The sequence below is a fragment of the Tasmannia lanceolata genome, unplaced genomic scaffold (assembly GCF_043159265.1).
Source record: "Tasmannia lanceolata isolate RefF3 unplaced genomic scaffold, GAP_Taslan_0.1 ptg000054l, whole genome shotgun sequence".
In the NCBI taxonomy this organism is placed as follows: Eukaryota; Viridiplantae; Streptophyta; class Magnoliopsida; order Canellales; family Winteraceae; genus Tasmannia; species Tasmannia lanceolata.
The window spans coordinates 1,987,925-2,001,933 of NW_027518731.1; the positions used below are offsets into that span (position 1 = coordinate 1,987,925).

General features: G+C 37.1%; 1 protein-coding gene across 2 annotated transcripts in view; it reads right to left on the bottom strand.

The window, feature by feature from the left end:
* Window positions 1-14,009, bottom strand: part of LOC143864709 (alpha/beta-Hydrolases superfamily protein) — a 34,552-nt gene that overhangs the window by 1,340 nt on the left and 19,203 nt on the right. For both annotated transcript variants that reach the window (XM_077375487.1, XM_077375486.1), the window contains 6 exons: window positions 11,076-11,133; window positions 10,578-10,630; window positions 10,328-10,429; window positions 6,203-6,268; window positions 2,175-2,296; window positions 1,861-2,032 (listed from right to left, as the gene is read on the bottom strand). In XM_077375487.1, coding sequence (XP_077231602.1) covers window positions 1,861-2,032; window positions 2,175-2,296; window positions 6,203-6,268; window positions 10,328-10,429; window positions 10,578-10,630; window positions 11,076-11,133 — 573 coding nt within the window. The remainder of the gene's footprint in view (window positions 1-1,860; window positions 2,033-2,174; window positions 2,297-6,202; window positions 6,269-10,327; window positions 10,430-10,577; window positions 10,631-11,075; window positions 11,134-14,009) is intronic.

A 14,009-nucleotide genomic window follows, 5' to 3' on the forward strand; every position in this document is an offset into this window, starting at 1 on the left:
GGATGATGGGTGTCGCTGAACCGAACCAAGGTTACTGGGCTGAAAGAATAAATATGGTCGGATCTCACCAGGGAGATAGATGTGTCGGGGGTCCAAGTGAATAGTGGAGAAGCCAGGAACTTCCAAAAAACTGCCAAAGATAAACGCAGCCTGCAATGGATTGAACCGGAGTGGAGAAAATGCCCTCGTGCCAAGCTCAGACAATGAAATCAATGAGGAAATATGTACAAGGCAGCAAGGTACGGCTAGGTAGGGAATAGGGATGAACATGCAAAAATAAAGAAGAAAAGTCAAAGAAGGGCTGCAACCAACAAGGTTATCACCCGGATAGAAGTAATAGGGAAAGAAGGTCAAGAAAAGGGATAGAAAGCAAAAGAAAGCAAGAACAGAATATGATAGGGATAGAAAGATTGCAAGGGAAGTCAAGGAATTTTAAAAGAGAGAGAACAGAAGGAAACAAGGGCTGGGTAGTCCTGAGGTGTTGTCCCGCCGTGCGGTTTTCCAAGAATGGGAAAACTATGAGGTAGCGATGGGAAGGAGGGAGGCAAAAGAAAGAAGAAGGAGAAGCCAGAGAAAATAAGAAAGAAGGGAGAAAGAGAATGAAAGAAGAGATGGGAAGAAGGGAAGCAAAAGAAAGAAGAAGCAAGGAAAAATAAGAAACAGGGAAGAAAAAGAAAGAAGAGTGATGAAGGGAAGAAATGCTAACCTTAGGTGTGGGTTTTTATCCTCTTCTTTGCTTCTTGCACCGAGACATAATGAAGGAGCTGCTACTCATGTTTTACTCCAATACTGCTCCAATTTTTTGAAGTGCTCCAATGAGAGTCGTAAAACGACATTTGTAGTTGAGATTTGCCTCAAATCATTAAGCCCTATCAACAACCAATAGGACATAAGGGTTTTTAAGTCGTATGACATTAATAAATGACTTAAATACCCTTAAGTCGCATTTAAATATTACTTAGGGCTAATATGGTCCAAGTGTGCAATGAAGTAGAGTGGGGGGTGGTGTCCTGGTGTGGGCTCCTGGTGATGTGGACAACCCCACATCTAGGCTCTAAAAATAGATCAAAAATACTATAAATACTATAAAATAAAATACTATAAATAAAATATCCCTAAAGATGTGAAGCCATAAGCTCGGATCACATCATATTTCCATGGTACATTTATAACCATGGTATTATGGCCACAAAATTGACTAAATTACAATATTCCAGTATGATGGGCCTAACCATGTGATGCAGATAATAGGATGTTAAGCATATATGCCTTGAGTGAAAGGATTTCACTATTATCAATAGTAGGAATCTTCAAGCTCAACAAAAAAAGAGGGAACGTTGAATAATTCTTGAGAACAGAAAAAGACCACATAATTTAGGGAAATGATATCAGCACAACCATGTTTTAATAATTGCACAAACCCATCTTGTCTTTTATTATTTAAAGAGCTGTCAAAGATTATTACCGTTCCCAAAAAGCTCTCACAAGACAATAAGAAAAGAGAAGACATGCTGAGTTTGTGCAATTAATAAAACATGGTTGTGCTGATATAATTTCCCCATAATTCAATAGGCTATTGATATTGGCACTGCCATGCTTTGATAATTGCACTAGCTTACCTTGTCTTTCATTATTTAACCAGCTGTCAAAAGATATTACAAGTCCCAAAAATCTCTCAGCAGCCAATTAAAAATGAAAATACAAGGTCAGTTGGTGCAACTATTAAAGCATTGCAGTGCCAGTATCAGTAGACTATTAAATATTAAATCTTTTGGGGTATTAAATAGTGTATATATAAAGAGAGAAATTTGCACTAATGAGTTAAAGGAAGATGATGTTTATAAAGTCACCATAACCTACCCAATGCCCAGCATCTTCAAGCACATGCATTTCAACCCCTCCCCCTTCATCTGCAGCCTGCTCCTCTGCCGCATGTATCCTCTGAAGATCTGCAAGAGCCCATCTGTGCAAACTCCGTTCAGCTTTCAAGAAATTCACGTGAACGCCACTGGGCACGTCCTCCACTATTTTCCTGCACAGATTGGAAGAAATCTAAATAAGGTACTTCAAAAAAATAATTTTGGGGGTATTGAGACAGATAGAAAAAGGTTTTTAGAGGGATCTCAAACTCATAACCGGTGTTAGAGAAAAGGACAAGGCTAAATAGTGAATACCATAAATTTGTATCTTCATAGGACTTGTACATCTCAGCAATTCCCTTAAGATCGAAGACCCATGAAAAGTTTGCTGATGACGAACCAGGAGGACCTGATTGGCGGAGATTTGTTACCACCCACTGGAAAAAAGGAAATTAAAACCTTCAAATTTTTGGTGGCCACACAATAATGAATGGCTAAAGTAGAAAGAATCTTCGTGGATGATTAGAATTACAAGTTTTAGGGAATTATATTTCTGCATGTTTTATTTGTGGAGATTTAATGTAAAGATTTTGAAAAAAGAAACAGATAAATTTTATTCAAAACTTTTGATAAGTCTAATTTTTAAATACACTCCTTCAACGTTATCAAAAGGATAGCCTACATTAACCCTTCCTCCATAACCTACCATAACCCTATTTTTTTCTAGATGCTTCTTCTTTGCTTCCAATGAGGATTATTACATTCTGTATGTTCGCTTTCGATGGACGCTTCAAACACGACCCCCCCCCCCCCCCCCAAATCCCCCTAACACACACACACATTCAAAAAAAAAATTAAAAATAAAGAGAATGATCTGTACAACCTTGTTTTGGTAATGAAACTCTTCACTTTATTTAACAGTTTCCAGTTGGCTGTTAATAGCTTTCTGATAATTCTTATAGCCTTTAGGGAGGAGTGCCATTACTAAAACAAAGCAGTGCACCCATCATTTCAAAAAATAAAAATTCTTTTTTTCCTTTTCATACAATCGTATTATAAAGAAAAATTTACAGAAAGGTGAAAAATATCCAAGGTGGGCCTGATGGCTCTTGAGCAAATTAAGGATGATGATAATTATTCAAAAGATTATGAACAAGGGCTTGATAACTTTAGAGTTGTTTTCAATTTTGATCACAATTTTTCAAAATAGGCTATATGCATAAATAATTACTCTGAAAGCTTTCCAAAGCTCAAGTCCATTAGCCGTTCCAAATCTTTCTACGATTTTCATTATATGTGTATATGTGGCTGTGTCCCTGTTTCTAGCCATGCCCCATTTCTAAATTTTAGGGGGCTGTGTTCGATGCTCGTGTCTGTGTCCACAAATCATAGAATGGGAGTAGTCTAATAAAATAATAACCTTAAGAGACTCCCGAATTCATCATTTCTAAGGTTTTCCAATCACAACTCTCTCAAAATATCTAACAAGGCACCCATTAACTCAAAAAACCATAGAGTCAGGAAAGCATGGCAAAATGGAATATTTCACAAGCACAAATCTTCCATGGAAGGGCCTTCCAACTTTGATTGGGTTAGGATGATCCTATAGGGCTGATTTTTGGTACACACCCTATCCATGGAAGGGCCTTCCAAATGAATGCTTTGGATCCCCCAAAAAATGTGGCCCACTGGCCCCCCCTATGCTTTGGATCCCATGCACAGATAGCTTATCTGTGCAGCTGCACATACTTTATTTTCTCATATATATATATATATATATATATATATATATATATATATGAGGAAACTGTTGGTGAGCTTAACCAAACTTATGGTGAGCTAGCTTGCCCAATCACATGGGGGCCCACTTTGTTAGGATGATCCAAAGCATTCATTTGAAAGTCCCTTACATAGATGGGGGGGTGTACCAAAAATCAGCTCCATAGGATCATCCTAACCCCTCCATTTGTGGAGGACAAAAATGGACAGACACAAATCTGCCCCATTTTTGTCCTCCACAAATGGAGGGGTTAGGATGATCCTATGGAGCTGATTTTTGGTACACCCCCTATCTATGATAAGGCCTTGCAAATAAATGGTTTGGATCACTCCCCAAAATGTGGGACCCATGTGATTGGGCAAGCTAGCTCACCATAAGTTTCGTGAGCTTAAGCTCACCAACACTTTCCTCATATATATATATATATATATATATATATATATGTGTGTGTGTGTGTGTGTGTGTGTGTGTGTGTGTGAGGAAAGTGTTGGTGAGCTTAAGCTCACCAAACTTATGGTGAGCTTAAGCGCCCCAATCACATGGGTCCCACATTTTCTGTGGTGATCCAAACCATTCATTTGAAAGGCCCTATCATAGATAGGGTGTGTAACAAAAAGCAGCTCAATAGGATCATCCTAACCCCTCCATTTGTGGAGGACAAAAATGGGCAGATTTGTGGACAAATAATGTCTGTCCATTTTGACCTCCACAAATGGATGGGTTAGGATGATCCTATGGAGCTGATTTTTGGTACACACCCCATCTATGTAAGGGCCTTTCAAATGAATGCTTTGGATCATCCTAACAAAGTAGGCCCCAATGTGATTGGGCGCTTATGCTCACCAACACTTTCCTCTCTCTCTCTCTCTCTCTCTCTATATATATATATATATATATATATAACACAAAAATAGATTGTCATGATCCCATCCATACATTTCTAGACTACTCTACTCTCCAACCCCCCCAACTACTTAGCTATGATGGCTCTTTGCCAAAGGACATCCCCTCTCACATCCTCCAATGACATTTACCTACAGAGCCTTGTTCTTTAACCTCATACTTCCAATCCCAATAACACCTTTTCTCTTTAACATTCACACTTTCTTCCACTCAAGATGTTAGATCCATTTTGATTCCTCCTTCCCCTACAATAAAAATTCTCCTTGATGTTTGTTTCTCTTATCAGCCATTTTACCCTAGATCTTAAATATTGGTATGAAATAAACTGTGAGATGTGATACAGAAGCCTCAATAAATATTGTCAACTGCTATTCCAAAGGGCTAGCTTCCCTTCTACCCCTCAATGACAGAGTCCCTACATGATTTAGAGTAGAAAGAATCCACAAAGAAACAGAGGTGCATACATAGGTATTTTTAAATGCTCCGATTTGCAGCTAACATTTTCTACAAGATGAATAATCAATTCTCATTTACATCCCCCATCATAATGCCTATCCCCAAGATCACCTTGAGGAACCACGCCGCTCCAAACCATCTAAGAATGCATCATAAGATCATCAGATTCTTAAGCGTCGCCTGGAAAATATTAATGTACTGTCCATAAATTGGAGATGGGAAATGGGTAGGATTGAGTTTCCCATTACAAATCCACTAAACCCCTTTGCCCTTTCCTACTAAATAGCTTACTCAAGGATTCTCTCCTTAGTAAACAAAAGGGAAAAAATAAGGCCTTAAGGCCTCTCAAACTCCTAAAGTATCAATCTAGACACACATTGAGAAGAACAGAAAATGACATTGAGAAACAAACCATTGTATGCTTTTCCAGTGCTTCCCATAACCCGTTCTTTCCAACAAACATCAAGGAAGCTCACTTTACATTGTCAAAGGCTTTCTCCATAATAATGTTGTACATAATTTCTTCTTTCCCTTCACCATTTCTTGAGTCCAATAATTCATTGGCAGTGAAGACAACACCTAAAATTTCCTTCCACAAATGCTCCTTGAATGGGAGAAATAGAGCACTCCTGTAACTCTTATTGAGCAATTATTGACAATTAATACATGATTCGCTTATTATGAAGAGTTGAGATTGGTATTGCTTATCAAGAATATTCACTATATACTCAACAAATACATGTTTTCACAACTCTACAGATACAGATTCACAACTAGAAATACCAGTTCATGATATATCAAATTAAAAATTTGTTTGGAAATAAGTGCAAATCTGTTGATAGCATGAACCCATAGTGGAACATGGCAAACTTGTCAACGCAATAGAGCGAATCTATAAGGACACAAATATACTGATACGATAGCATGAATCTATCGGGACAGGATCATGAATCTACCGAGACATGATTATAAACCTCCCATTTCAAAAAAGAAAGAAAGAAAAAGAAAAGAGCCCCAGTTATCATTCGGAGAGAGAGAGAGAGAGAGAGAGAGAGAGAGAGAGAGAGAGAGAGAGAGAGAGAGAGAGAACCCCATGTCAAAGGATCTGGCTAATTAAATATGCAGTAGTCATATTCTAGGTCTAAGAGAGCATAAACCATGTTCATATAATATTGGGCTCAAGGATGAGTGGTGATCAGTATACCTGTGCAACATCTTTAGAGAAACCTTCTCGAACAAGAGCATCTACAACTTCCCGCTTAGAAGAAACCTGCCATAGAAACAAGATAATAAGATCATGCTAGGAGGGTATTTTTTGAAATGAGCTGTTATTCTAGTCAGTCTTCAATGAAGAGGAATGGTGTTAGGAGAAGTGCTGAAAAGAAGTCCAACACCCTCTACCATTTGATCGGGTGTCATAAAGCACGTTCCAACTACATGCAAAAAAAAAAAAAACAAATATATGTGATAATGTCCGTGGGGCCACTACATGGAGCCAAACAGGGGCAATAAACTCCTTATGGTTTCCAAATTGCCTCACAGCAATGAATGCCATTAACATAACGCTGACAAATAATGTACTGAGGAAAAAGATAAAGCCAGTATATTGTGAAATGGCTTAATAATGCATAAATGATGACGATGACGATGGCAATACATTTATGAGAGGAAAAAGATAAAGCTAGTATATTGTGAAATGGCTTAATAATGCATAAATGATGACGATGATGATGGCAATACAAAAGTGGCATTCTAAGGGAAATGCTAAGCATAACAACGGACAAACTAAGGGAGTTATTCTTTCACTGGAAACACAATAGCCGACACTGGCAACTTTATTCTTGACAAGAAATAGAATAAACAAGAACCCATTACAATGTTGAACATGTAAGAAATAAAAACTGAAATTATGTGAAACCAGCCAAAAATGAAGATGAGATGACCTGAACATATTCCATATGAATCAAAATCCTTATTTGCATATCAAATTTGTACTAGACAAATATGAAGCAGATAATGCACACACACGAGCAGACAAATATATTAATTATTAGGCCATAGGGATTCGAAGGTGAAACCCACCATGCGAGCAATTCATATCAATCAAGAGGCCTCATGTGCATGATAGAGCTGGGAAGCATGAGAAATGATAAATACAATTAGAATCAGCTCATTCCTTCTTTCCTCTCTCTTTCTCTATGTCTCTGTATATGTGTGTGTGTGTGTGTGTGTGTGTGTGTGTGTGTGTGTGTGTGTGTATTTGTGTGTATAGAGAGAGAGAGTAGGGGGGAGAGAGTATATATATTAACATGCAGCTATTTGCACTGGGTGATAGTACCCATACTTAGCTGATTTATCGATTGCAGATCATTTGTGACAGAGAGAGAGAGAGAGAGAGAGAGAGAGAGAGAGAGAGAGAGAGAGAGAGAGAGAGAGAGAGAGAGAGAGAGAGAGAGACTATGGAACCAAACGGAATAGTGAAATGATAATTATGATGTTTTATAGATAACATATCATTTGCTTCAGTTATTTGTGCAAGCAATTTACACCGAGTTTCAAGTTCCAATTCTCAGATTAGCATATCTAATTAACTCATCAGGAAATCCTCTAAAAAGAACATGACTGAAATATTTAATACAAACAGTCCATATATATATAATTGTCTACCGTTACAAGAAAGAAGAGATAAGCCACCGAACAAGCCGTATCAAAGTCCTTCACTGAAGTCGGAGTTAAGTTTGATTTTTTGTGGACACCCTATCTATGTAAGGGCATTTCAAATGAATGCCTTGGATCACCCCAAAAATGTGGGTCCACACTGTAGCTCAGATAAGCTCAGAAACAGTTTTCCCACACACACACACACACATATATATATATATATAGAGAGAGAGAGAGAGAGAGAAAACGGTTCCTACACATATGTGTAGAGAGTTCTCTACACACTAGCTTAAAATACAGTGGGGGCCCACATTGTTTGGGTGATCCAAGCCATCCATTTTAAAGGCCCTCACATAGATAGGGTGTCTACAAAAAATCAGATCCATAGGATCATCCCAACCCTACGATTTGTGGAGGTAAAATGGATGTCTTTAAACCTTCACAAATTAGTCCATTTTTTGCCTCCACAGTTCGAATGGTTAGGATGACCCTATTGATCTGATTTTTTGTGGACAACCTATCTATGTGAGGGCCTTAAAAATGAATGGTTTGGATCACCCAAATAATGTGGCCCCCACTGTATTTTAAGCTAGTGTGTAGATAACTTATCTACACATGTGTGTAGGAACCGTTTTCTCATATATATATATATATATATATATATATATATGAGGAAAATGATTGTGAGCTTGAAGCTCATATAGCTTATATGAGCTTGAGGGCCCAACCACATGGGTCCCACATTTTTTGTGGTGATCCAAACCATTCATTTGCAAGGCCCCATCATAGATAAGGTGTGTACCAAAAATCAGCTCCATTGGATCATCGTAACCCCTCCAAAAGCGGAGGGCAAAAATGGGCAGATTTGTGGCAAACGGTGTCTGTCCATTTTGCCCTCCACTTTTGGATGGGTTAGGATGATCCTATGGAGTTGATTTTTTGTACACACCCTATCTATGTAAGGGCCTTTCAAATGAATGCTTTGGATCATCCTAACAATGTGGGCTCACATGTGTTTGGGCCCTCAAGCTCATATAAGCTATATGAGCTTCAAGCTCACAATCATTTTCCTCTCTCTCTCTCTCTCTCTCTCTCTCTCTCTCTCTCTTTATATATATATATATATATATATATATAGATATATATATATATATATATATAGATATATATATATATATATATATATGTGTGTGTGTGTGTGTGTGTGTGTGTGTGTGTGTGTGTGTTGGGGAGATATCAGTCATTGATACTGGTATCTATAAGAATCCCAAAGAAATCATGAAAAGATATATAGCAAAAATGTTTTTTCCATAGCAGTAGTTCTCTTCACAGAAGTCTGTACCAGAAACTATGAAGAATTGACATCTTTTTCTTCATTTTAGCAATTTTTTTGAATGATTCTTCTTAAAGTGATGATTTCCCTATAAAAGCTCCCAATTAAAAACACAACAAGAACTTAAGATCAAGGACTTTCTTTTGGCACTACAGACATCTATGCTCAAAACTGTTTTAAGTATAAACGATTAAATAACGCCATCTCCAACGACTTAAGCTTTTGGAGCAATTGGTAGTTTCACATGGTATCAGAGCAAATGTCCCGAGTTCAAAACTCCTTGATACTACCATTAAAAAAAAAACTCCTTGATATTAAAAGTCCACATGTGATGGCCAACCCAAAAGAGGTGCTATTTGTGCCACGTGTAGGGCAACCATAAAAGCACGAAGTGGGTGCGGGGGGGAAAGAGCGGGGGTGGGGAAGCGTGAGGTCCTAGAAGAGTCTAAGGTTGGGAGCGCCATGGGAGCGTAACGTAATATTTTCATCATGTCTTTCAAAATTCAAGTACATAAAAAATAGTAAGTTTTAACTATCTTTATATAAATCTTTCAAAATTTAATACATCAAAAATAGTAATTTCTAACCGCCTTCATTTTCATGCCCTCTTTCCTCATGCCTTCTGAAGATTTGCCTCCGTGCTTGCTCAAATGAAGTACTTTGAACAGTTGGAGGAGTTTGATGCATGGTTTTAAATTTCAACCGAAATCCGAAATTTCGAGCCAAAATACCAAATTTCGGTGGGGTCCGAAATGGGTACCGAAACCGAAATTTAAAACCTTGGTTTGATGCAAGGAAGTTGGTGAGGGGGTTACTAATGGAGTAATAAGAGCGGGTTTGGAGTGCCATGGGAGCGATTTCCATTTCTTCAGGATCGCGCTCCCTAGAAGCTCCTTCCTAAGGAGCGCCAAATTGAGGTTCCGAGTCGGGAGCGGCACCCCGAGGGAAGATTCCTGCTTCTAAGAGGGCAACCCTAAAAAGGGGGGCCACATATGAGGGGGAATGTTAAATTATAAAAGATTAAATAACGGCATTTCCAACGGCTTAAGCGTTTGGAGTAATTGGTAGTTTCACAAAAACTATACATTTCCTTGTATCCACATAAAAGTCTACATGATCTCAAACTTCGAAGCCAAGCAGCCGTAGGGATTTCCCAAATGCTCTACAGAGAGCATTAAATTATTAATTAATGACAAAAGAGGACACTTTAAGCCAATTGAATCCATCAATACCAACGAATAGGTAATTCTAATGCATTAATTGGAAGCTTCTTTGTCTACAATGAAATAGATTTATAAGGAAAAAAAATGACAGAGCTATTGACAGAAAAGGCACCTGCTTTGGCATGGTACTAAGGAAAGCGATTAGTTCAGCAGGATGGTCCTCACCATCTCCACCAGGACGTACTTTGCCAGGAGTAGCATCCAGAACCCAAACCTTCAGAAAACATGATACTTAGAATAATGGGCGATGTGATTTTCCAACTACTTATAGCAGAATGTGTGTCACATTTTTTATTTTTTATTTTTGTTTGAGCAATAACAAAAAGATTATTGAAGAAACTTCTAATGGAATTTAATCTTACTCTAACAGGTCTTGGAAGTGGTTTTGCAGCTTGTTCGACCATGCTCAAGGCAACTGCATAGATCATTGATGAGGTTATTTTATATAATTTTTCAAATATCAACAAGTATCTTGTTAAAGTACAAAAGATAAATAACGCCTTTCTCCAACAGCTTAAGCTTTTGGAGAAGTTGGTTAGTTAACATGGTATCAGAGCCAAAGGTCTCGAGTTAAAACCTCCCAGATAGCAAAAATCCACATGCGATGGTCGGCCCAAAGTGGGACCACATGTGCCACGTGTTTGCCGAGTGGGCCACACGTGCGGGGGAGTGTTAAAGTACAAAAGATAAATAACGCCTTTCTCCAACAGCTTAAGCTTTTGGAGAAGTTGGTTAGTTAACATATCTCAAGCAACATGAGGCAAGCATGTTAATGAGATCAAGTGAAATTGCTAGTAACCTAGTTTTAACAACTGACTTTATTAAGTGCCTTCTGAGATGAGTTGCAGTGTCTATAATACCTTTGCCTCCAAAGCTGTGACCCAATAACACCCGAGGAGTTACTCTAAGTTGTGCTACCTATGCCATAAAAAGGTAGAGTAGTCGATTAGATGATAAGATCCAGACATTTCCATTTTTTTTTTTTTTTGAATGGCACACATTTCCAATTTCTAATAGACAAAAGATGTACATAGAGTGTTCAAATAGCAAAGCACAAAATTTGTTACAGCTGTGCATAGAAGATCCAACTTGTCATTTCAAAAGCATGGTAAATCTGCAAATTTTAGTGATAGACAACCCAGATGAGTCTCTACCCACAATGCATAGCTCCAAAGATAAAACAATCTCAAAACGGTTTTCCAAGGTAATTAATGGAACAAATGAAAGTACACTGTTTTAAACCAAGCGAGGCTTTTACTCTTCAATGTTTCCATCAAACCAGACAATGACAAGAAACATTAACATGGGCTTTTTATACAGAAACTACCAATGGGTTGCTGATACTGGGAGCTAATTGGAAGTAGAAGTCTGACGTATTGCTCATTTATATTGGCTGCTGAAGCGTGTTTGTTATAGCGGTAACTAGTTTCAGAGCTTTTATCAAGTGTCCCTTGCAACAGACCTATTCCTTGTGTAATTTGCTGAGCAATTCATGAACTGTATTAATATTAATTTCAATTGCAACATGCAGAAATTAGTTCTTTATGGTAGATAATATAATAAAGTTAGGGTGATGATAAATTCGCACCCCCTGTAGGATAATTTGCACCCCTTTTCACACGAATTGTGGCAGAATTTAACGCTTTTCGACGTCAATTTACATTAAAAGGGGTGTGAATTATCCTACAGCGGGTGCGAATTTATCATCACCCTAAAGTTATCAATCAGAAATTAATTATTAAACTCTGCATAAAACCTGCTAAATATTGAACAGGAAGTCCATTTAAATGCACACCATATTTTCTGACATGCTAATAAAGGATTCTATGATTAAGTGGCAACAAAGTACTCATTTTAAATGCACACCATTTAAACAGTTGCAGATCATCTGATTGTAGTGTGAGTGCGAACATTAATTTTTGCACTTCTTTATCATGATTTCAGTAACAATGAAGCACAGTACTCTTACTTATTTTACAAACTTGACTTTAGTAAAGCTAATGATATTAGTCCTGGGCAGTCAGGACAAGAAAAGTGCTCTTCAAGTGACGAAAAATAAAGTGAACAGAAGAATACATATGTAAGGCATACCACAGATCATAGATTGAAGGAACCAAACAATCGCCTTTTTCTTACCATTTTGTTCCCATACAGCAATCCAATTAAAAGTTTGAGAAAAATAAAACTGTCATTCAATATGTAAGCAGCCACAAAAAGAAGACCTAAGACTAGATTGCAAGCTCAATTCCTAAAAACAAGAGAATCAAGCAATAGAACTTAATTAAACAAATAATTAAAGAAAATTGATGTATAATGCCAATAATTTGAAGGGTATTAGTTGCTCTACTTAATTGTAATTAACATGTGCATTACATCAAGACATCCTCTACAACAGAACCAACAAGAGGTGCAATTCTTCATTTTCTTATCAAAGAAGAATTGGACTTAAGAAAGTGACCCTTTAGAATGTAAGTTATGTAACCACTTGTCAAACACTCCCTGGGGAACCACGATACAAATAAAATCACAGGACGTACCAATCTTACAGGATATCTAGACACCACAGAAGGTCTTCCCTGGTACTGTGTGAACCAACCTCCCTACATAATATCTAAGTGAATGCACTTGGTAACAGTAATGCATTCGTCAAGAGGAGAAGACAATGTAGTTTAGGTCGATAATTAGGTTGAACACCTTGACAACAAAATAGAAGAGAAGCAATTTTTTTTCATGCCAGGCACCTACAACAAAAAAATAATAGTATGATATTTTGCACAAGTTTCAAACAAAGAATTGTTCCTGGTGCTTAATGAATGTCTATTAGTGAATTTAAATAATTTCAATGCTAAAAATGGTTGCATGCCCCTACTTTTCCCCAGATCACGTATTTGTAAAGATCTATATTAGACGACTCATGGACAGCCTAGATTACCCAATTACAAACGTTGGTTATGCGGGTACAATTAGTTACAGATGCATAGTCACAAATATCTTATTTTTCAATTTTTATTAAAAAAAATCCAAAATTATCCTGAGATTTTGAAAATTTTCGAGGTATCTTCATATTTTATTTTTTTACAATGAAAATATCACAATAAATTCACTATATTATTTTTTCTATTGATTGTTTCTTAAACTTATATTTTTATATATTCTTAAATATTCTATATTCCATTTTTTCCAATATGTAACAAGAAAATTTTAAAATATCTGAAGTTATACCGATAAAATATTTGTGACTTGCTCCTAACTATTACAACTCCAAAAGGCCATAAGATTTTTTTTTTGAATGACAGCATAAGATTTAGTATCATCTCAAGCGAAAGCTTCCTTGTTTCAGCTTGATGCATCTATCTAAATCCATAGTTTTAAATTTAGGCCGAAACATTTCGTTTCAGCCGAAATATTTCGATTTCAGATGCTAACGAAAAGGATTTGGAAACACACCAGATTTAGCCTGAAATTCAGGATTTCATTAATGTTTCGATCTGAATATGCGAAACATCAAACTTTTCAGATAAAAACAGTTCCTATCGAAATATCGACATCTTGATAGAAACCCACAAAATCAACTCCATTCGCAGAAAAGACAAGAACAACGAGATTCTTTAAGATATTTTTAAAAATTGACAAAAAATAAATAAAAAAGAAAAACCAGTAGGAAGAATCCTTCCTACTCTTACCTGGATTTCAGCCATGATTCCGAAATGTTTCCGTGATTTTACAAGATTTCGTCGAAAATTACATACCGAAACCAAAGTTTTCCATGTCACTGATGACCAAAACTATAACCG